The 24,465-nt window shown below is 41.7% G+C and overlaps 1 protein-coding gene across 3 annotated transcripts; it reads left to right on the top strand.

The window, feature by feature from the left end:
- Positions 1–390: 390 nt before the first annotated feature.
- On the top strand, positions 391–24,339 carry bicdl1 (BICD family like cargo adaptor 1). 3 transcript variants are annotated; one of them, XR_003274030.1, is made up of 12 exons: positions 391–1,237; positions 2,093–2,308; positions 10,207–10,323; positions 12,412–12,423; positions 13,512–13,658; positions 14,104–14,283; positions 14,401–14,619; positions 15,713–15,856; positions 16,330–16,460; positions 17,349–17,469; positions 18,697–18,814; positions 19,769–19,830. XR_003274030.1 is itself a non-coding variant. In XM_026187282.1 (11 exons), exons 1-11 carry the CDS (start codon positions 845–847, stop codon positions 19,943–19,945), a joined length of 1,857 nt encoding a protein of 618 aa, XP_026043067.1. In that variant the 5' UTR covers positions 391–844; the 3' UTR covers positions 19,946–24,339. The 3 variants fall into 3 exon arrangements, 2 of the variants coding, with proteins under 2 accessions (XP_026043067.1, XP_026043068.1); XM_026187282.1 differs by lacking the exon at positions 18,697–18,814 and having other exon boundaries at positions 19,769–24,339; XM_026187283.1 differs by lacking the exons at positions 12,412–12,423; positions 18,697–18,814 and having other exon boundaries at positions 19,769–24,339.
- The last annotated feature ends 126 nt before the right edge of the window (positions 24,340–24,465 follow it).

The raw sequence follows: 24,465 nt of genomic DNA, 5'->3' as shown, positions 1-24,465 counted from the left end.
TTACCTTTTGTTCATTTACATAAATCCATGTTTACCAGCCTATTTATTTGGACCAAGCGATCAAGTTGAAAGATTCTTTTTTTTAAAATCGTGAAAGCTTAAGTTTAAATTAATCAATGTAAAAAAAGGTTGTATTTTTTTTGTTGTTGTTGTTGTTGTTGTTTTTAAGTGCCCGCTTATGTGTGTAGGTTTTAGGCTCCTGCACTACTAAAGGCAGCACAGTGTTTTCATTTTATCCCTTCACGTGTTCATTTACTGGATGTCACAGATGTGTGTGTGAAGCACCAAAATATGGCGCTATCATTTTCACCCAATCGGCTGCTCGTTTGTAACAGGTTTCAGCTGGCGTCACGGCCGTGGCGGGAACGCGCATTAGGAAAGGAAGGAGGTTGAGAGGCATCGTGATCGCGCTTATCATGTTTGGCTGCTAAGTTCCTCCGGTGTGGAGGCCGATCATTATGGGGGATCCAGGACCCCGAGACGGGATGGACCCTGACCGACCGACAGCTGCGAAGAATTCACTGAGGCGGTTCATACCGGGATAAAAAATATTTTGTTGTGAGCAATCATAAACAAGCAGTCAGTGAGCTGCAGAGGAGGCGGTGTTTGCTGGGATTCAATCAGAGCCACCGTTGCGGCTGGTAGGTTAACGAGGAGAGGGGGACGTGAGGAAATTGGGAAAGCAGCACTTTTTAAACACCACGGGATCCGAAGAGCGACGATAATGGATGAATTGTTGATTAGAAGCCGGCCCGGTCAGCCCAACACAGTCGGAGCAGGGTGGGTTTATCCGGTGTGAAATCAGTCGGCTGTAATCTGTTGGCCTCTCCTCCGCCGGGCGGCGATGTCCGCGTTCTGCCTAGACCTGCAGACGTCTGCCGTGGTTTCAGCACCACTGGAGCTGGACAGCGACTGCATGGAGTCCCGGGGTAGCCCCACCGCTCAGGAGCCCGGCGGCTTTCAGGGTCATCCGCTGCGGCACGCCGGTTCCGGAGGCCTCGGGATGGCCTTGGAGGAGGAACTGGCCATGCTTACCGGGGAGCGGGGAGGTGAGGAGCAGCTGTCAGACCCAGACACGCCTGCGGTGGGGCATAACGCAGACTTGCTGTCGCTCTTTCGCCAAAAGGAAAAAGACTTGGTTTTAGCTGCTAAACTCGGCAAAGCGTTGCTGGAGAGAAACCAAGACTTGACCAAGCAATATGAGAAAATGCACAAAGATCTCAACGAGAAATTGGAGGTAATCTAAAGAAAGTACGCCTGACAAGTTTTAATTCAAGTATCGTTTTGGTTTGTGTCAAGTTTAGGCCTTGTTTGGAAACAAACTCAGCAACAAATGCTGCCTGCAGACTTGCAAGTTATGTGCTCCAAGCCTAGTTATAGTATACAGTGTAGATAGGCATGCTGCTCAGTCCAGTCTATGGCTAGAGTGACCAGCACAGCATTCACTATAAACTCATCATGTTTACAACGAAGGCTTCACAGCTGATCTTTTGTTCTTGTTGTTTTCCAAATGTTTCGAACAACCAGGCACATGGGCCGAGAAAAAACAAATCACATGAAAAAACACAGGGACTAATCCTGGCCTAGTGTATCTGCTGTACATCTGTTCATCCCTTTGATCCATATTTATCCTCAGAGAAGCTGAGCCCTAACATCTCCTTATTATTGATGTTGTTTCATTTTTTTTTGGCAGTGCTTGATGTTGTTTTGTTTTGAGTCTATGTGATACCTCTTTTTTGTGATTGCTTGATCCTAGGACCATAACAGCTGGCAGCTGCTGGTGGTGCAATGCACATCTGTCCACTGCTAACTGCAGAAAAAAGAAGCATCTTATTATCTGAACTGTCACTCCAATAGCTAGGGTCATATCTGTTCAGTGGATTCAACTGGTGTTTCCAGTCTCAACTTTTTTTTTGTTTGCTTTTTAACCACCAATACTCTAATGTGTTTGCCCAAGACAGATTTACTTTCTCAGTCCATAGAACCACCAGTATTTGTCATTGTCAAACCCCCAATAGTCTTTTTTGGTACTTGTGTTTAAAGTTAAGGGTTTTAAACATGATGACCTCTTCTTCTTGTCAACATAATGCAGCACCTGGAGCAAGAGAAGCATGAGCTGCGACGGCGTCTGGAAAGCCGGGAGGGGGAATGGGAAGGCCGGGTGGCCGAACTGGAGACGGATGTCCAGCAGCTGCAGGGCGAGCTGGAGCGACAGCAAGTCCAGCTGAAAGAAGCTGACAGGGACAAGACCAAGGCCATCAGCGAGCTCTCAGAACAGAACCACAGACTGCTGGAGCAACTCAGTAGGGTGAGGAATGCTTCAGCCTGTGTGCTTGTGTGCATGTTTGTGCTTCAAATGTGTTGCTTCAGGCTCCCTGGGCCACCCTCAAGGAAGATTTAGTCTGGGCTTTGACTCATCAAATCACATGGTCTTAAAGCCGCTGTAAATGCCCTTCCACCCCACCTAGAAACACGACTCACAGAAATGCCAGTATGTGCATCTGTGTATCTGAATAAGTGTTTCTCTCTGGCCTGGCCTCAGGGCCAGTGAGGCCACAACTCAGTTTGCCTGGCTGGTATGACATAAGGTGCTCAGCCAAGTGAGGATTCATCACCCCTCAGGGTGGATCTATCTTTATTCAGCCCATCTCTCTCTGACTTCACCTGAATTATGCTAACTCATCAATATAAAAGTGTAGCTTCCAGGTCTTAAGCGGAATAATTTAGAACGATTGGACTGCACACTTATGCAATAGCACTCTGCATATTGACAGGTAATTTGAGTGCAGTTATTATGACTGGCACAGTAGAAAAGGTCTCATAGCAGATCTCCTGACAGACACATTACAGTAGATGAGCACGCAGATGTATAATATAGCAGCGATCGGGGTCACCATGAAAGCTTCAGGCTCTATCCTTGTTGGATATACTGGAAACACATTAGGGTAAACTGAGTCTGACAGCAGGTGGAGACTGACAGAAGTGAGAATGCTAATGTTTGTAGCCAGAGCTGATTAAGCCTTCCTAAGGAGCTCAGTACAACACCTCAATCTGTTCAATCAACATCAAAACAAGCAGCCTCTATTCAGACCGAGTGCTCTATTAGAGTGTCCTTTTATTCACACTGTTCACCTCTGTGATAATTGCACCGCCACTTAATAAACAACGGTTTAATATTATTTATGTTCTGCTTGGTGGTTAAAGGTCATCGTATTTAATAACTGATGTCATAGGAATGCTGTGCTTTCACAGACCAGAATGCTGCTTGTGTTTGTGGCTAGATTTGGTGGCTTGTGGTGTGCCCTGTTCCTTTGCACATGAAATTTGATTGCCCCCTCCCAGAATTGAATTGTCATATCAGTGTAACCGTTGGTGGAGATCATGGGGGGACGGTGGAGGCCAGATCCCCCTTTCTTTGTGTCGTCTACCTTAATGCATTATCTTAAGTATGATATTTAGCAATGTAACAATATGCCCTGAAGTCCTTTTGTGCTAATTATAGCCGATGAACAACTATATATTCTACATGTTGAAAAAATCGACTCCCCCTCATATGCCTAACAGTGGTTTGGTCCACTTTCTGTCTCCTTTATAACTTCTTTGCTTTTTAAAAGTGACCTTTAAACAAAGGACCTGTGAAGCATCATTCGTTTCATAGATCCAGTACCTCGCTGTTGAATCAGTGTCGCTGCCATCACTTCTTACAGGCCAGCTATGTGTTAGAGTTCATGTTTATGGAGGCTGGAAATCTGTCAAGTGGTAGGGTTTTATATTTATTTCAGACAGAATTTTATGATTATTTTTTTTTTACTCTTGAAACGCCCCTGATCCTGCTCGTCTCGCACATGAGAGAAACATACAGCACCTGTCAGGCTAGTGTTACAAAATGAAGGCTGTAAACAGAGGCATCATTGTACTGACTGGTGTCATGTAGATTTACAGTGGGTGCTGAAGCTACAATTAAAGGTGCCCCAAGGCCCCTGTACAGAACAACTGACAGGCCTGTACAGGTGCTTCGATAATGCCGTCACTACTGCCTCTGATGACGCTCAGGATTGTGCTTGTTTCCCCTCCTGGGAGAAGATATGATCTGCTCCCAGGCACATGGGAAAGGCCCAGTGCAGTTGATTTTTAACCCACAGTTTTCCCCCTCATCTTCATCAGGTTAAATCGGCTTCCTGAGCTGTTTTGCTCCAACACCACGATCGCATTGCAATCAAAGGGCAATGCTGGACAAGTCAGTTACTGTGGATTGCAGCAAAAGTAGGCACTTAGAATAATTAAACTGGATTTAATTTCACTGAAATCCTGGCATGGGAAACTTTGAAGATATTCCCAGAAGTGGTCTGTGTTATGTTTTGAGGAGGACAGCAGATCTTGTGGTCTCAGGGAAATTCACGAGAACAAATTGACTGCATCGATCCAGATCTCATGATTCAGGGTGCTGGGCAGACAGAGGAAGACCTACTGGTTAGTAAAAATAATGAGGTCAGCCACAGTGCTCCCACCATCTCACTTTCTTCTTTCTTCTTTGCGTCTTTCTTCTTTTTCTTTCTCTTTCTGTCTGGGCTCATTACTAAGCAATGGCCTGTGACTAAGTAATATTAGCTGTTTACATGTCTGGATGAATGGAGGGAATGTAAGGCTACCCCGAGGAAACTGTGCAGTAGTAAAGCCACAGAAGGCCTTTCATTTTCATCTGACCTGTTTCTGGTAATGGTTAAATTTTCTAGTGAAACAGATTCATAATAAAAGTAGATCTATATGTTGTCCTATTAACCCTGTTAAATAAGTTGGCTAAGTGATAACTAGCTTGTCACTGTTGCGTAAGCCATGCCTCCTAAAAATCACAATGAAGCACGTCTACTAATTGTTTTCAATCACGTTGCTGATTTCTAAAAAAAAAAAAAAGTTGGGATACTGTGCAATCATCATTCATTTTTAATTGAAGACATGCCAGATGTCGCAACTGAGAAATTAGATTATATTTCAAAATTTTTCACTTCATTCTGACATAACGTTTGAAAATAGTTGGGACAGTGACACATTTCACTGTGTTGCATCACTTGTTTTACTAAGGTACAGTTGGAAAACTGAAAAGTTGGATTTTGGAAACAAATGCAAAAGTCTAGCGTGCAGGTGGGCGGGCACAGCTCACAAACTATTATTTTTGTTTAGTTTTCATTGTGGAGCCATGTGATTGGATGATGTGCACAATGGTTAATGTGTGGATGGCAGATGTCTCTCTAAACCCTGTGTATAATAAACAGCACTTATGGTGTCTTTGCAAACATGCAAGCCACCTGTGACATCGAGCACAGTAACTAATGGACTCTTCTACTGGAATTGATGGTGGGATTTGATCACTGTGCTGGTGACAAGCAAGACAGTTCCTTAATAGGCCTAAATGGGCCTGTGTGTTTTTGGTTTTTTGTAGTGCTTTAAATTGCATTTGTGAGCTGTTACTTTACTTATTGCACTATTTGTTATGATGAGACAGAGTTTTTCCTCAGAAATATACTGTGCAGTATTGTGGTCACTTAATGTCAAAGAGAAAGTTACATGTTACAGCAGGGCTGGTCATCCAGTTCTAAAGGTCTAATAACACACACAGGTTCAGTACATACTTCTTATAAGGAAGCACAGTATGTCTCTTGACTATCAGTAAGCTGCAAACTGTCCTTGTGACTTATCATAGAGCTGAAATTTCCAGTACCATCAGTAGATAGTCAGGTCATAGTATTCCCAAAGCCTCCACCCAAACAGTGAGATCTCACCAAATACCCCCCCCCCCTCCCGAACAAACAAACAAACAAACAAACAAACAAACAAACAAAAAACAAACAAATAAAAATCCAAGATATAATATTTTCCTAGTCGTCAATGCACTAAATGCGTTATGTTATCAAAATGTCTGAGTTTCTATATTTGATAAGCTATATTTGAACTGGCCATTCTTGTTTACATTTTACATAGCCTTGCACCTTTTCTTGCAAAAGTGTTATACATCACTGCACAAACAAGTGGACCAGACACAACGCCACGGAAAATCCAGCCTTGTCTCTAATTTAATCACAGAGATCAAAATCAGACCTGTTTGCCAATAAAGCATATATATATGGATTTACAAAATGTAGAAGCAACAAAAAAAGTAATAGAGAAATCATTAGCATTAATTATATTTGCAGGTTTATTTTAGCTTTTATTTCTCTGGTGAATCACATTAAGGTCAATTTGTGAATTGATCTCAGCTTTTTTAGAGTTATTTTCTTTAAATGCTAAATATTTCATGATTTATGCTTATATTTATACATTTGCCCATTAAAAAGTCTGTTTATGTAAAATGGCCAGCTTTTCAGAGGAAGTAAAACCTACAGGCAAATACAAGAAAACAGTGTTGTGCTCTTTTAACAACACAGGGATCAGCTCTTAACAGGCTCTTTTCATTTGGCTCCAGTGAGATGACCTTGACAACCCAGGGCACTTCATAGGAAGTGATGTAAGTCATGGGGTAAGATACGGTCCTGAAGGGATTAGCTATAATCCAAGCTAATAGCCTTGCTATATGCATTAAGTCAGGAACCAAAACAACTTCAATCCATACTCTACTTAATTAATAACAGCAGCAGGTAACGCTGGTATTTGAGCAAAGAAGATCATAAAAATAGTCCCCTCCTTCATGGTTTTCTTCTGTCTGGCCACTATATTTGTGTGTATGTGTTTTGAATGAGTCCAGATCTTACTATTAATGCTATATGTTATTTCAGTGCACTCAGAGAAAATAGGCTGTCATTGATTCAGGAGGTGTGTGCTTGTTTCCGTGGGTCTGGAGTGTCAGGGCAGCCAATCTCATCGGGCTTAATCTGATCAGAGCGAACAAGCAGGAAAAGGGACCTTTCTGTAATTACATTACCACACAGGCTGGGAGAAAGCAGAGGGTGCCCTGACTCTGCCAAAAAAAAGTGTCACGCTTTATGTTTGGGGTCACTTCTACTTCCCTCAACGTTCAGAGTTCACTTATGAAACATGGACTCACCCATGAATGTTGTGTTTGATTCATTTGAGGCTGTACAGGAGGAGTCAGTGCAATTTTTTTCCTCATCACTTGCTTAAATTTACCTGTCAGGTTAGTTCAAACCTTACATTTATAAACTCCAGCCAGTGCTGCTCATCTGTCCATTCGTTTGCTGACACCATATGGAGCAGTTGCTGGAGCACCTATAAGATCTGCTGTCGCACTCACGTATTGTCACGTGGGATTTGTTATGCAACTGTTTAAGACGGAGGGTTCCTCCTTCCATGCAAGGAACGGCGCTCTGAGAAAGAGAATGCGGAAAATACCACAAGTACTGAGACCCCAAGTCGCAGCTCCGCCAATCCCACTTCTCTGCGGTTGCTATGACAACCAGAGTGACATGCAAATTGAAACCCTCTGTGTTGTTACCATGGGAATGTGCTCTACAGAATGGTACAAGGATACAGATAGTTTGATGCCAGCTTGTGTCACCCAAGACCCTTGATGCACCTGAATCGGGTCCCGCACAGAAAGCCCCAAACAGAATCAGCAGCAGTGACTCTCCTCCTCTTCCTCCTGCCACCTTTGGAAAAGCGAATGTCACGTATTTACCGGAAGTGATGTCCAGAGTAAAGAGGCTTTACAGTAACACGTCTCTCTGTTCAGCCCTACTTTGGTGCCCTGGATTCAGTCGCAGCAGTCTGATTTCTTTTCCCCCCAGTTTGTCCTGTCATGTTGATAATACTTGATCTGGAATCTGAGGAGTTTATGCACAGATTAAGTGACTGTTTGGAACTTCACGGTCGATTCTGCGGTTTGCCCAAAACGATTTCAATCTGTCAGCTTGTTGGGCCAGTGGGTCAGATGTCACATTGGCCTGCTTGTCACACTGGCTCCTGCTACCTGCCCCTGTTTTCCACTCAAAGGCAACGGCACTATGTAGTGTTCATCCAGATAAGTACATCTGGGCTTTTTGACTGAACTAAACTGATCAGACTGTCAAGTATTTGTATGTTTTCCTTTTTCCCAGCAAGTTTTTTGGAATGACATATCCCATACCTGCATTTACATTGTTTGAAAAAGGTGTCCTTTTGTGTTATTTCAGAAAACATGACTGTAGTTTGTCAACAGGTTTACAAAGAGTCAACTACATTGACTACCCAACCAACAAACACTTGTTGAACAAAATGTTAAAAGGACAATTATTACAGTCTAATTAATGACAAACTATGACAAAAAATTCTCTAGTTGAAAGAACGTGTAGATTAGAGGTATCACACATAAGGAAACACACACACACCTGAGCAGCCCTGAAATATGAATGAAACCACTCAGTTCAGGAAAGAGAAACAAGTGTTACGAGGGGGAAAAACTCCATGGAAATCACATTTAGCCGACAAAACATCCATGAATCTTTGGTGTTTGGGATATAACTTGGAGTTTTTTATCCCTCTGCTTTCCCAAGTTATATACATCCACCGTTGGTTCTTGTAAAAAGTAAAAAGAAGGTTTCCCACACCATATTTTTTCGATTCATAAAAGCTCATTCGGCTCCTTTATTACAGCATGGCACACAAAGCATGCTTGTTTTCAATTCTGTGTTCAAGTACCAGGTGCAAAGCTGACACATGAATAATTAGACCTATAAAAACTAAAGTTATTGCTCAGCCATCACTTAGTCATCACTGCTCTGCCAAGTAGTTCATGCGATTGGTTCAGTTTATCTACTTGTTGGTAGGATTACTCAAAAAGTTAAGAGATGGTGCTTGTTCAGCTTAGAAGTGATTAAACCTTTAGAGTTAGTCGGGACCTGAATCATGTTTGCAAATATATCACAAACTTATCTGGATCCAGAGATTATTCTAGACCATCAGTACCACAATGTTTTCTGAAGGAAAGCTTAACTTTCACTTTTCAACTTATTTTTACTTTTTGCCCTTCTGATGTAAACATTATTGACTTGTTCTAAAAGAATAACATATAGCAACCCCCATTTTCATTATTTAATCCAGGTCATATGCATGCAGGGAAGGATTTGATTGTCCATGAGGCGCTAAGTTCTGTAAATCAGGATTTTTTTTTAGCGCTGTGTGCTTTTGGAATTCATGATGGATTGAAGTGGATGATAAACTGATTTATTTAAAGGTAAATAGGCCTTTGCAGGTAAGCAGTAGAAACATGGGTAGTCATGGTGCTTACACTGTGTTGTTAGGTGTTGTTCAGAGTGGAGCCTCAGAAATGGTCATAATGGCAGCCTGTCCTTAGAGACTTTCCCAAAGAACACTGACACCACAAACAGTGCTGCTTTACAAACAGAAGTGAACTAAAATGGCCTGATGCATGTACAGCCCAGCTGTTGAGCCCTTTCATCTCTCTGTGAGCGCCTCAAAAAGCTGCAGCAGCGTGTAGTGCCATCTAGAGGCTTTTATTGATATCGATGCAATAAGTCATCCTCACTTTCATTCAACACTCGGTGATTAAAAGACAACAAAAATAAGGAAATATAAACTGACTTCCTGCTTCTAGTTTTTCTTTTGTTAGTCCATTTACTCAATTTTCAGTATCTCCTGAGAGAGATAAAGTATGCTTTTTAGGATTTTGCTGTTGCCATGGCAGTGATGATAATGCAAAATGTAGCTTCCTGAGTGCAGCTTTATGCTAATGATGCACAGCCTGGCTCTGTGTGGTCTGATCCCACCTGTCCAATAAGCTCTAGTGATGCACTAAGGCTGCTGCTGCTGCTTCACTGGATTGCACAAATAGCGAGCAGATCATTTCTGTTGTTTGAGGCTTTTAGCAAGGGCCATGACTTGTGGGTGAATTTGTGCTTTTAGAGAACCAGCTATTAAATGCACCATTTACCAAAACAGACTGGGGAGGGCTGATTTACAGCACGTCAGTGTCACTAACACAGTGTGAGTGCAATCTGAACAGCAATGTGTTTGAGTGTCTGCATGTGTTAGCCTCCAATGAGTCACCATGGGGGAGAAAAGACAAAAGAGTTGCAGTGCCAGTATTCTAATTTAAGTTATCAAGTTCTGCAACACGTTAACATTGATTTTTAATGCCAGTATTACCACGAACAACGCTTACATGAGCAACATTTTACAGTGCTAAATTGTATTCTTTCAAACTAAAAGCAGGCCTCTTTTAAGCTCAGTTTCTGTCCTTCCCTTTCTGTCTTTGTCCAGGCTGCAGAGGTGGAGAGGCAGCTGTCCACTCAGGTCCATTCATTACGGGATGACTTCAGGGAGAAGAGTGTGTCCACACGCCAGCACATGACACGACTAGAGACTCTACAGGCTGAGGTCAGCCTTGTGTGCATCCTGTCTACTGTATACATAACTTCATAACAAGTACAGTTGATTGAACATGCACAAAGTGAGAAAACTCCCCCTAAAGCTGACTAGAACTTCTAACAGGAACATTTATCTTAGGTACTTAAGAGTTAAAAAATCATGGTGCCTATAGTAGAAGCAATTTAAGTCATTTCTAAGAACTGTAGGGTGGCGTCAGAACTCAAGGGAAGTTAAAGCAAGACTGTACAATTTTTTGAATAAGCTGGTCTGTTCAGATACTTCATTTTGTCCACAACCATGTAGTACACTGTTTTTGACAGGCCCAAGTCAAGTAAGGCAAGTTATACTTACCAGAAATGTTGGATTTTGCATTTACATTTAAAACGCGTTATGCCAGTCACCACTTATCTAAAAAAAAATTTATACTGAAGATGGCGCTTTAATACGCACCAGCGCCAAACTGTGCCACATGCATGTCACATTAACATCAGTGGTTGATTTAAAAAGGAAAGAAAATCCGCATGGCTAGGCTAAGATTGCTAATCTAGACAGCTAAACTAAAATAGCTAATCTAGCTAAAATAGCTAAATAGCTAGTGTGGACATTGCCCTTGGATGCTGACGATATTCTGCTGGCTGGAAACTATCGCAAACATACACGCAGCTATTTAAATATTTCATATTTTCACTATTTCTTTACTTACAGTGCACTGCATGAAGTCATTCTTGTCAGAGATACACTCACAGGGCACTTCATTAGGTACAACTTGCTAGTTCCCTTTTGATTCAGAGCTGCTTCAATTCTTTGTGGCACAGATTCAAAATGATGCTGGGACCATTCCTCAGAGAATTTGGTCCATATTGACATCATAGCGTCACACAGTTGCAGCAGGTTTCTCAACTGCACGTTCATAATGAAAATCCTGTTCCACTGCAATCCCAATTTACTCTATTGGATTGTGATTTGGTGACAGCAAAGGTCATTTAAGTACAGCCAACCAATTTGAGATCATTTGAGTTTTGTGACATACTCTGACCTTTAATGGATGGACGTGGTCAGGAACAATACTCAAGCTTTGGCATATAATTAATACTCCATGTGTAATAGGAGTAATTCATAAAAGGGGCTAAAATGTGCCAAGAAAATATCCCCACACCATTAAACCACCAATACCAGCCTGACCTGCTGATTCATGACAGGATGGATCCATACCTTCATGTTATTTACTCTAAATTCCAACCCTACCATCCGAACGTTGCAGCAGAAATCAGGACTCATCAGACAACACTTTTCCAGTCTTGTCCAATTTTGGTGAGCCAGTGTGAATTGTAGCCTCACTTTCCTATTTTTAGTTAACAAAAGAGATACCTGGTGTGGTCTTCTGTTGCTGTAACTCATCTGCTTCAAGGTTTGACAAGCTGTAAGTCAGCGATGCCCTCATCCTTCCCTTAGCCTCAGCCTAAAGCAGCTTTCCACTGACATGGGATATCAGCAAGAAATTGCTCATTTATTGGGATTTTCCCAGTAGGGTTTTTGAAATATTTAGACCATGTAGACCAGGGAGTGTATATAAGAAAACAGCCTCTAAAGTGAAACCACTGCATGTCTCACCTGAGGCTTTACCTAGGGCTTTGTTATGAGTTACAGCACAGTCTATGGTCCATCTTTTATTTAGTTAGTATAGCGAGTTCAAACATTTAAGTGGGAGACTCGAGATGCATCATTAGTTTTAATTGTAATCGATCGCGAGGTAGGTAAGTATAAATGTTGCTGTTTATCTGACATCCGGTCCCCTCACTTTGCTTGCCTAATGATGATGACTTTAAAGAGTCAGTATGCCATTATCTTGCAATTACCACCTGTAGCCACAGTGTCCACTTGTTCAATAAAAGTCACAGTCATGCTTTAAAGTCTCCACTAATGATAAAAAGAAAAAGAAAAGTCTTTCTTCCCTTAATAAATTATTTTTTTCTCAGGGGATGATCATCACTTTGAACTCGAGGCACTTGTGTGATTTCTTTCCTTTCTTCTTTATCTTTTTCGCCTTTCTCACCATTTCCCATTCCCCTCACCCTCCTTCCTTCTTGGTTGGAGCAGCAAGGGCTAGAAGTGAGTGGTTCCCCTGCACCGTCTCTCAGCCTGACTGCATGCTGCATGTGACACACTGTAAAACAGCAGGAACAGCGAAGGCGCTGATATTTGTTTTGATTTTTGCAATTGCCTGTCATGTGTCTTGATGATGGGGCAAAGTGCTGACTCTTTTCACCTTTATAGTATGTAATATGTTATGTGTGCAGCATTTTTGCCGATCCCTGTTTCCGAGGCCAAGCTTGGATACTTTTTTTTTTTGTTTTTATCAGAGCATGAGCTGTGTTGTGATGTCAGTTGTGCCATATCTGAATGGATATGTCCTCTACGTCAGTGCTGTAAGAGTTCAGGTTGTTCCGCAGCTTCTCTTCAAAGCCAGGGAGAAAACACCCAGACTGCAGAGCTTGTGCTATAATTGGGAGAAAAGGCTCCTGCTCTATATTTAGAGATACTGCAATGTCTGGGTGCTCCCCCTATTCCAATGCTTTGCCTTTATATGACATGTTCTTGATGACTAATGGCTTTTTGGCCTGTTAGGGTGAAAGCAGAGACTACCCAAAATATCCAGAACCTGATCACGTAGATGCACATGTGCCAGTAAAAACAACTGTTCTGCATGAAAGCTCCCTGTGCTGCGAAGTAGGTTATCAGATGTAGGTCAGAAGCAGGAGGGATAAAAAATGAGCAGAGCTGATGTTTGTTTAATGGGCAAAGCTGCTCAGGCAGCTGCAAGGGAAGACAATTCATGAAGTCTATCTTGTGTCTTCAATATAAGGCCATTACACAGGCACGGTAAGCAGTACACTGCTAGGAAACTTTGTGTAGATGCTAAAGCATCACCAAAACATTCCTGAAGACGAGGGTGGCGACCAATGCAGACACCCGTGCTAGGCAACGAACATTCTTTAGGCCAGTGGGAGTGCTTTTAATCTTGTGTAAGAGCCCAGCTTCCCTCACAGGCAGGGAAAAAACAATATGCAGCCTTTAATCAGGTCCATAGCTGCCCATTTGTTTGCGATCGACCAGGAAATCTGAGCAATCCTTGGATTCTAAATGTAACGCCTGCTTCCCACAGCGCAGGGTCTAACTGTCACTGTTTGAAATGCTAGATTAAGATGCTGTCAGAACGGAAGATGGAGTCGGAGCACCGAGTGCACGCCATGCTCGAGGAGAACGAGTTGCTGCAGAATACTGTGGATGAGCTCCGGGAGAGGACGCTGGTGCTGGAGAAGCAGTGTCACGAGAAGGACCTCCAGGTACGGACACATAAATGAAGCTTCGGGGAATAATTGCTACCTTAGTAGATAGTGTACATTATTCCTATTATCATTATTACAAATGATTAGAGTGGTTTTAGATTATTTTACTTTCCCTTATTTTCATTCATATCTAGCTATTACAGTAGTGGTATTGTATATACACTATTACATCAGTGTATAAACAAGTAATCCCTGTGAGTTTTTATGTGCATAGCCAACCCGAAAAAAGTTACTTAAAAGAAGGAGAAAGGGAGGTAAAACTTGTTTCAGACAGTGGAGGCGCTGATGAACTCCACTAAGGTTCAGTATTGCATAAATAACAATGATTTTGAACTATCTATCATCCAGAGCTACTCTAATATAGCCCAAGTATAAACATATAGAGTTGGAAATGAGATGAATGCCACTGTTAAGTCTTAGTTAACTCCTTTCTCGTGTCCAGTTGCGGCAGAGCCAGCTGGAGCTGCTGGAGGTTCAGGTGTCCCACAGGCAGCTGGCCGCTAGGTTGGAGGAGCTGACGGAGGAGCACAGCCTCCAAACTCTTACCCCCCATCCTTCCAGCCTGCTGTGTGAGATAGAGCAAAGTATGGAGCAGGAGGAGCAGGAGCAGGAGAGGGAGCAGGTAGCGATGTTTATGACTGCCTGATCGTATCCACAGTCAGTTTGTTTAAACTCGCTGTGAGCATCAGGAGTGTTGGTGACTAATAATCTAAACTATCTTGTCTTGTTGATCAATCAGCTACGTCTTCAGCTATGGGAGGCCTACTGTGAAGTTCGCTCACTTTGCTCTCATCTGCGGGGAAACGATGTCACGGATTCAGCGCTGTCCACTGACTCCTCCATGGACGAGTCCTCTGAGACTTCCTCAGCCAAGGATGTGCCTACTGGGAGCCTCCACACCAGCTTGCTAGAGCTACGGAGGCTCACTCAGAATCTGCTGGATGGCAATGAGTCTACGGTAATGAGCAACACGCTGGCAGTCAGCATTGTTGCTGTTAGACTAATATTAGGTGTTACCTGAAAAAGTGAGATAATGACTAATTTTGGACTACTAGTAATTTTTGGCGATTGAATTATTTCAAAAGAAGAACTATTTATGTAGTACTGTACACAGCAATACAGCAGCTTATTTTCTGTGTGACAAAAGTCTTGAGCCACTGCTTGTTCTCATCAATAGTTCTCCAGGCTTTTCAGAGGAATACTTCTTTTGTTTGCTAAGCCACCTAACACTGACCTGTGAATCATTCAAGCATAAGAAAGGTACACAAGGAAGGAACAACAGACAAAGAAATCCATTTTAAATTTTATCTTTAGGCCCTTTGGTGCTAGCAGTCTGTCACAGAAACATTTGTTATAACTATTAGATGAAACTTGGCACTTGGTGTGCAGTGTGTCCTAAAAAAATCTGAGGAAACTAGATAAGTGGAAGTGGTGGGCCTAAGCCAGCTGTGTCCACCCTGGGTCAACACACCTGAATCAAATGATTAGTTCATTACCAGGAGAACTTCAAAACATGTTGAGGAGGTAATTTAGCCATTTAAATCAGCTGTGTTGGATCAAGGACACATCTAAAACCTGCAGGACACCGGGCCTTGAGGCCTGGAGTTGGACACCCCTGGCCTAAGCTATCTGCAGAAGTTGGGCAGTATCCCAGAGTCACATCCTTCAGAAACAGGAAAGACCTGACACAGGACCTGAGAAGCCCCATCAGAAATGGTCTCAGTTGAAGGGTAGCTGTCAGGAAGCCATACTTAGGGACGGGAAACAGTCTTATGGAGTCATGAATCTAAATTTGAAGTATTTGGTTCAAATTATCATCAGTATGTATGGAGGAGGCCAGGAGACAGGTACACTGAATGTCTACAGACTTTCCCACTACTCTGTTTTTATTTTAAACAGGCAATGCTCACCTCACTTTGTCTTTACAATATGTAATGCATATTTTTAGCATTAAAGAAATCATCGTCACTTTACACATGAGTTCCTTTCTCATAAAGCCGATACTGTCCACGGTAAGTCTTTGTTGTAACGTGTGTGCTTTGTGTGCAAAGGGCTCACGGCGTAGTGATGAGGAGGCTCTGGAGGAGCAGGTGAGGAAACTGGGAGAAGAGTTGCGGGAAGTCAGAGAGCTGTATGAGACGGAGCAGGACAAAACACGCGGCAATGAAGAGGAGCTGCTGCAGCTGCACAACCAGGTAAAACAACCATGTGTGTGCATCATGTATGTGCATGTCAGTCAGAGATTTAGATAATAAATGTAGCTGAAGTCAAGATCCTTTCCTGTCTTTCTGGGGTAATAACGCTGCATTAAGGAGTTTCTCATGTCTAACACTGTGATGACGTATTGCAGCAGATGTAGTCCTCACCCTGTCGCGCATCAGTTTGAATTTGATGCATGCTTTTTCTAATGTGGGACATTGCTTCAACCTTGTTCAACCTTCTCTCTGCCAGGACAGCTCACGCTCTCCTGTGGGTTTAAAATGCCGTCTTGCATGATTTAAATGACACAAGCTGCTCACGCACTCCATCCTCTGCCGAACTAGGTCAAACAAATATCTCGCCCATGAGCACCATGTTGTCTAACTTTGCCATTAAACCGTGCACCCTGAATACATGGCCTCAATCTCACAGGGATGTTTCATTCGCATTCACTCTGCATGATCCACAGGTGGCGCTGCTCTCTGTAGAGATGCGCTCTCTCCGAGAAGAGAACGAGCGAATGAGGACAATGGCTGATGTTCGAGAACCCAGCGAGCAGCTCCAGAGTGCGATCAGAGACCGAGACGATGCCATAGCTAAGTAAGATTGTGCGATTTCACAACTAGCTTAGTCCTTTATCACTACTTCAACAGGTGTATGCACGGGTTTAGTAAGTTCATTTTGCTGTTGAAAAGATTACAAGTTTTATCTTTTTACTGTATTTACATTAAATTTATGCCTCAGTTCATCAAACAGTGCGACAGCGCTTGAATTTTTTTCAAGTTATAATATAATGAAATATTTTCAGCCATCATTTCAGATCTTAATCATATGTTTGATAACTGAATTATCAAGTCTGTTAATCCCTAACCCTAAACCTTATTATTCTAGAGTCTAGATAGATGGAAAAAACAGTTCTAGAGCAGCTGTCCCCAACCCCCGGGCCACAGATCGGTACCGGTCCGTGAGTCGTTTGGTACCGGGCCGTGAGAGTTGAGGCTCAGGTGTGAAATTTATGGTTTTCAGGGTTTTTAATCTTCTTTTTTTTTAATCGTTAACTCAGTTTTCCTGGGTCTTTTCCATGTATTATAAATAAATCTTCTTCTTTTTTTTTTTATACCTACTGGTGCCGTGTTTTTGTTTTTTTTCCCACGACACCTTAAAGTCAGGTCTGTGAAAATATTGTTGGACATAAACCGGCCCGTGGCGCAAAAAATGTTGGGGACCGCTGTTCTAGACCATAATGTCATGATCTAGAACTGTGACATACATGCTGACAAAGTGCTCTTATCCATCTAAAATCTGCTGCTTGTGCAAGTACAAATTGATACAGCATATATTCAACATAACTGTGAGGTTTGCTGCAAGAAGTCAACTTATTCTGTCACTGAGTAATGACTGATTTGTGTGGCAAAGTGCCAGAGCTGACTTTGTGCATGGCCTTCATTCATATTGTTGTGTGTGTGTGTCTGTGTGTGTGTCTTGCAGGAAGAAAGCAGTAGAAATGGAGCTGGCCAAATGTAAAATAGACATCATGTCTCTGAACAGCCAGCTGTTGGACGCCATCCAGCAGAAGCTCAATTTGTCGCAGCAGCTGGAGGCTTGGCAGGTGGGTCAAAGGCTATATTCAGCATTTTTTTTTTTTTTTTGGAACAGCTCATTTTAAAAACATAAGTTACGTAAATGCCAACGCAATAAAAGATGAAGTGCGACTAAATTAGGTTTGGACAACTTTAAATACACTTATACATGAATAAAATGCATCTAGCTGCTAGAACAGTTTGTCCTTCCCCCCTGTTTTCGCTGTAGCTTGTGTCAGTCTGTTACCTTAAAGCCACTCACAGCATCTGTGTATTCAAACTGAGCTACTCACTTTACTGCGGAGGGAGAGTGTCAGTTTCTCGTCTGTGATGGACAAAAGTAAAGGAACATTACAGTGCTGTGTAAAAGTCTTGAGCCAATATTTATTTATTTTTTGCTTCTAAGGAGCCAGAATTTCTGGTAATTTTTTAAAGTGGTCTCAAGGAAAAGTTCTCCAGGATTTCTGAGTCTTTTAAAGGTTTTAACACTCAGCCATGAAACAGTCAAGCATAAAAAAAAAGCACCTTACTCAAGGGAGGAACCAGTGATATCTTCAAATAACAGACAACCTGGTGAAGACTGAATTTTAAATGTTATCTTTAGGAACTTTGCAACTTGCAGTCTGTTGCAACCCTCCTTTAAACTTCAGGCTATCAGAAAGTCATGTCCTTAAGATATCAGAAAAACATCCAGCAAAGACCTGACACAGAACCTGAGGGATCCGGCACCTGGCCCTTCAGTTGAGTCATCTACTGTTTGATGAAGTGTTGTATGGGTGGAGGGTGGCTGTCAAGAAACCATTCTTACAGAAGGGAAACAGGGAGAAAAGACTCTGGTAAATTACACAAGAACTGGACTGAAAATAAGTGGCAACAGGTCTTATTGAGTGATGAATCCAAATTTGAAATTTTTGGTCCAATTCATTATCAATAGACAACTTAAAGAAATTGGAAGATTTAGATTTTGTGTGACATTTTGAACAGTTCAAGTTGTGTTGAAGAATAAAGTCAGTGATAACAAATATTGACTTTCAAGATTGTGTTTCAATAAATTTCTACCCCCACCCACAAGGGGTGACTCAACACTTTTACACAGTACTGTATTAGACTTTTTGCTTGAACATATTGTGTGTGTGTGTGTGTGTGTGTGTGTGTGTGTGTGTGTGTGTGTGTGTGTGTGTGTGTGTGTGTGTTCCCTCCCCATCCCCTTTATCTGTAACAAGCTGCTCTTTCCTCTCTCTCCTCCCTACCCACAGTTTGCCTCCTCAGGGCTCTTTACTGTTTGGCTCTTGTGGTTTCTGATCTAGTGGCCTTTCTCAGCTTCTGTACCACCCCTTCTCCCCTGTGGTACCCACCCCCCCTCCTGCCTTAGAGGTGAGCCCGGGCAGTGCCATCTCGCCGTTTTACCTCGCACCAACTAAACCAGCCACCGCTGAGCCATTCCATGCCAAGAGAAATGCCCATTTCAGCTCTTTTTTCCCTCCCCATCTGAAACCATTAGCCAGCACAGAGAACCATCTAAACCCACCACCTCCTCTCTTACCACCTGTTTGTGTCCTCTCTGCTTTCACTTGCATATGCCGGTCCACTGGTCAGCTTACCTGTTGAGAGAACACCCCTTTCAGAAGTGCAGATCACTTCATCAATTCACATATTTGAATTGTGTATGGTTATATTTATGCTACTGTATGTCGGTGACATTAGCGGATAAATTATATTATGGTTGTTGTTTTTTCCAGGTACCGAGTGTAAGTCTCAGTCTGACATCACAATTGGTTCCCACTTTATTAAACAGCTTGTTACTGCCCTCTGGTGGCTTTATACCTCAACAACAACAACAATCAAGAATGAATCTGGCATCAGATTCAAAGTGTTTGGTGCAGTTCAGAACAGTGGACTCTTACACAATGTGCCAAAATTATGCTTGTTTTATTCTTTTTTTTTTTTCAATCCTTTACTTTGTTTAGTGAATTACTGAATAATTTTAAACTTCCATGCCTCTCAAAAATGATTTAAATAATGTATTCTGAGGGGAAACTATAATAATACAATATAATAATACAAAAATCCTTTAATTGTCCCACAAGGGGAACTTTGGTTGTATCAGCAGCAAAACAAAAAACACACATATACAAAAAAGAACAGGACACAGAACAGAAACATCTACCACAGGTGAAAGGTAATGGTGGTGTTTCTATAATTACTATCCAACAGGTAACTTGTTCAGTGGGTCCAATGTTTCCAGAAGTGCTTGTAACATCTCACCGCACGCCCTCTCCGCATGACCTTTCCTTCTTGTCATTCACTCATTTACCTTTCTGCTTTTAGGATGATATGCACAGAGTGATTGACCAGCAGCTGATGGACAAGCACCAGGACGAGTGGCGCGCAGCCCCTACATCTCTGTCGGGGTCGTCCGTAACCCACAGGGGTCAGTCCTCAAGAAGAGCTCAGCGTATCTCCGACCGGGACAAGAGACTTTTCTCTTTTTTCAAAAAGAACTGAACCCTATCATGCTGGCCCTGAGCACAGCCGACAGACGCAGACGGACGAGGTGCAGGACAAGGAGGGTAGTGACATCACAATACAGGGGGTAAAAACACAGCCAAAGACAGGCAGTGGCACATGCACACTGAGGTTTTTTTATTTTATTTGGGGGGGGGGGGTGGGGGGTGTCATTTTGCACTTTATCTGTCCCATTATTATTCCCCTAGTGATTAATTGGTGACTGCTGACAGTGAGTGAAATGTTGAGAACTTCCCCAGAGGCTTTGGCTTAAGGCCCCTCAAATAGAAAGCTATTGATCTTACAGAGCATGAACAGGGTCATCAAATGTACCTCCAGAAGGGGAGGTTTCCTTGTAGTGCCTAAAACTATCTCTACTACCCCACTGCCAACTCTGTAGAGAAAGAAGACTATTTATTAACTCTTACTGTATGCATCCCAGTTAGCAGGCCAAGGAGTCTGGGGAAAGACGGGCAGATATGTGGGACCAAGCAGGATCACGAAGAAAAGATGAGGATAGTTGGAGAAAGCTATAAGTCTATAATACTATAAGACATGACAGAATATGATTGCTATCCTCTAGGTACAGAGCAACAATGCTCCAGTCAGCCCATGTGATCTCTCAGGTTTATTCATTTGTTCAGGGGAACATGAGGCTTGATGTATCAGGAATATAGAGTGTTGTTTACTTGGCTTAAGTGAGTGGGGGGGGGGGGAGCCCCATCATTTATAGCCCCACATCCAAACACTCAGAGTAAGAAAAGATATCTCTACAGGGGTATCACAAATATATACATACACTATTAAAGCTGCACTAAGCAATATTTTTATAGAAACAAATAGCTTAACGTTTGTTTGCTTTTTCTCATTAAATCCACCAAGACATCACTATCTTTGTTCCATTATTTTGATTCCAACTTTTTTGGCCCTGAAATTTATTTGGCACAAAGAAACGTATTTTTAAAACGACTGCTAATGCTACAGCCCATTGCCCAATGGATCAGTGAACAATAGACTTTATAGAAAATTCTGGACTCTATAGTTTTGAAACTTCAATTTAAGCATTTTGGCCACTGCATGTTGTGTTTTTGGAGCCAGAGCTTGGATCAGAGGCTGGAGTGCTAAGTCATGCTAGCATGATTAGCAAACTGCATCGATAAGCTAATTAGTGCTAAGGAGCATTAAGAACATACCAGAAATTCATTAACCAAAACTCCAGCAGATGTTCTGTATGGCACAGCTGCCGTATATATTTTCAGAAGATTCTACTTAAAAAAGTTCAAAAAGAAAAGAAACCACATATATGGTGTTTAGCTCAATTTAGCAGAGGTGAAGCCTAGTAGCTATACAGCTTCTAGCTAGCTGTTAGCACACCTGCTAGTCAAAAAGTCTACACCCAAGTTTTGCCTTGGGTTTATACCCTAATGGAAGAGTTAATTATAAGGCTGTAAACATGGATTTTAACATCCATGTTAACATGAGACTTTAGGGGAATCACTCACTTTTGGAGCCATCGTTAAGTGACTGCTGCAGGTAGTTTTTGGAACTGCTTTTTCAGCTCTGGGGATGTGGTCATGTTGCCAAACAATTTTAATAAAATGTGACATTATGTGTTTTTGAAGTATTTGCAGATAGTTCCATTTGCAACAGTTGGTTTAGTTTTAAAGAAATTATTTTTCCATTGAAATCAGGAGAAGAAACTCAAGTTGTTTTTTTTTTGTATAATGCAACCAACACTCTCCGACACCTCTCCAGCCTACCTTTTACCTGTTGTACTTTACAACACTTTTTTCGGGTTAGTGTAATTTTCTAGCTTCCTAACCCAAAAAGAAAAGGATCATAATATTTGTATTATATTAAGAGAATATCTGAATTGCGTGAATGTGTAATGATCTGTGTTATGAACACAGTCAGGCCTCCATGTTCACCTCTGACACCTGAATAAACCTTTGGGTAGCTCAAGTAATTTACAAAGTCTGTCCAGCTGTTATTTTTCTACATTTAATGTTATATTTAAGATTTAAAAATGTATAATTTTTTTTTAAATGATAATCTACTGTTGAATGTTGTCCCCATGATGTCAATCATCTTCCTAGTTGACCAAAATTTCCAATATGTTTACATCAGCTTGAGAAGAAGGCAGAACTGCTGTATGTAGAGTGCCCATCAGCTCTCCGTGTCAACGTGTTGAATTTCGCATTGTTAAAAGGCATGTCAGTGTACAGTAACTCCACAAAACGTCCTCCACAGTGGTCAGCATTTGCTGCTATGCTTTGCGTTTACCACTATCAGAGAAGTTCTACCTCCATTCTCATTGCTTCAGTACTTCACGGGCACTTTGATTTCTCGGCCGCGGGCTTCCGTTCTTTCCGTAGGTGACGTCTGTCGTCGAAAAGCAGGCGTTGACCTGAAAATGCATGGACGACTCCCAGTGTGGTGCAGCGATGTCTCTCATGTATGTCTGTGTTTGAACTCACGTCTAACGCAGCTGCGCAAACCTATGCAGATGTCTTTGTGTTGTCTCAGCTGGTTGTAGGGGGAGGATCAACCCAAAGAGTGATTTTTATATATATAAAAAAAGGAATAGGTTTGGATGAAATTGATATATTTATATGACAAAAAATGTGTACCTTTTGAATGAAAGTCTTTTTGTAGACAGAAGAACACCTGTATAATGTTGTTTGTAGACTGTATTTTATTTTCTTCTGTTTTTGTTGTTCTGGTGTGGCATGCAGTTGAGATTATAGTCCCAGTCTAGTCAATCCCAGGAGATCAAACAACCTAAACTTTGCATCATATCTACAGTAAACCCTTAAAAACATCACCTCACTTCAGTTTATCTGACATGTTCTCATACAACTTTTTGACAAGGCATCCCATATAAATAGTCCATAAAATATCAGGAGTAGTTTAACTACCACTAAATTGCTTACTAATGCTTTAGGGATTAGTTATGAGCATTGGTTGAGATTTTAAGTTTGATTGAGAAATATTAAACTGCTAATACCAACTTCCTGTTGGTAGCTCTTTGTTTAGATGTGACTATGTGTCTGAGTGCAAATATGACATTTATGACATATTCCTTTAGAAGTCCTGTGTAAATGAATCAACAGGCCACTTGCTCATAACACAGAAATAGGTGACTTATTTTAAAGATCCCAATAAGAGTCTGCATAAGGTATTACCAATAATCAGTGATAGTTTTTTGACCTTTAATGCAGCCTTTGAAAAATCCCTCCATTTAGGGGTGTCTTATCACAAAGTTCTTTCCTGCTTTGTTTGATGTGTTGTGATCAGAAACGTGTTCCCCCTTCTAGCAGAAATAAGCAGGAAGAGTGATGGCATATGGATTTAAAAACTGGACCTTCAGATTTTTGACTGGATGACCGGTGTGAGAAAGCTGTGACTCAACACCAGTGGCTCCTGCCCATCACCAGACTTCAGTTTGTTTGTTTTTTCATGTAGAGAAATCATACTGTGTACCATATTCAGATCTGTCAGCATCGTGTTCTTTTCCTCGGTCGACTGTATCCTCTCCTTCATTTTCTGACTGAAAGCATTTTTAAAACTCTGTGTGCTGTGTCTCTGTGGTAAACATCACGCTGCTGCCACCGTGGATCGAGTGTGTGTCCAGGGGCAGACAGACATGCCATTGAATGTTTGCTTGTGTCTCCTTGGGCGGATGTTGTTTAGAAATTTAGAGCTTTTGTTGGGCCCATTGTGCTCCATGTGAGTGCTTCCATTCACCCATGACTAATGGCACTGTTTCAGTTAGAAAATGCTTCAAACTATTCAAAATATTAATCATGCAATTTTCTTAAGACTTTTTTTTGGTTTGTTTTTGTACGAATAAATACTTTACAATCAACTTGTCTCTTCTGACTTGGATTTGAAAACTGGGACACTTTCTGCCTGTGGTTCTCAGAGCCACATATATTTTAAGCAGGAAAAAGCAGTTTTACAAAAGTTGTATTTTATATATGGCCCAGGAATCCAGGAAGTGACACATCCATGTCATGTTTGGGATCTGATGTGATTCGCAAACAGATGAATTTCATTCGAGCTTAGATAATGCATTAACTTCATCAAGTCTTCATTTGTCATATTCTTTAGTTTATGACCACAAACCTACAAAAGTAATAACACTGCCATTGCTCAGACAACTTTAGCACTGGACTCCCAGCCAACCAACCAACAAAGCAAACTGGTACTTATTTAGCACTACGGGTTCAGCCCAGGAATCGTTAACATGCAAATGTGATAAGCAGGGATCAAACCACTGACATTCCAATTGGTAGAAAACCCTGCTTATCTTCTGAGATCAGACATAATTGGGCATGGTATGCATGTATAACTTACACGATAAACTGTAACATATAACTTGGAATACATTATGTTAAATTTAAGTTAAAATAAGTTATAGATGAAAATTTTTTTTACTTCTCAAAACACTGTAGATGCATAATTTCATCTTAAAATCACAAAAAGTGTTGCTTTTATCACGAGCACGTTCCACATGA

This window comes from Astatotilapia calliptera, chromosome 12, assembly GCF_900246225.1.
Source record: "Astatotilapia calliptera chromosome 12, fAstCal1.2, whole genome shotgun sequence".
Lineage (NCBI taxonomy): Eukaryota > Metazoa > Chordata > Actinopteri > Cichliformes > Cichlidae > Astatotilapia > Astatotilapia calliptera.
Note: the sequence above shows the minus strand (reverse complement) of the source record. Positions and strands in the feature narration are given on the sequence as shown.

Coding starts and splice junctions, on each gene's coding strand:
- bicdl1 (XM_026187282.1), top strand. CDS start 845: ATGTCCGCGTTCTGCCTAGACCTGCAGACGTCTGCCGTGGTTTCAGCA. Junction 14,284..14,400: donor AGGAGCAGGAGAGGGAGCAG/GTAGCGATGTTT, acceptor TTGATCAATCAG/CTACGTCTTCAGCTATGGGA. Junction 14,620..15,712: donor TGGATGGCAATGAGTCTACG/GTAATGAGCAAC, acceptor TTGTGTGCAAAG/GGCTCACGGCGTAGTGATGA.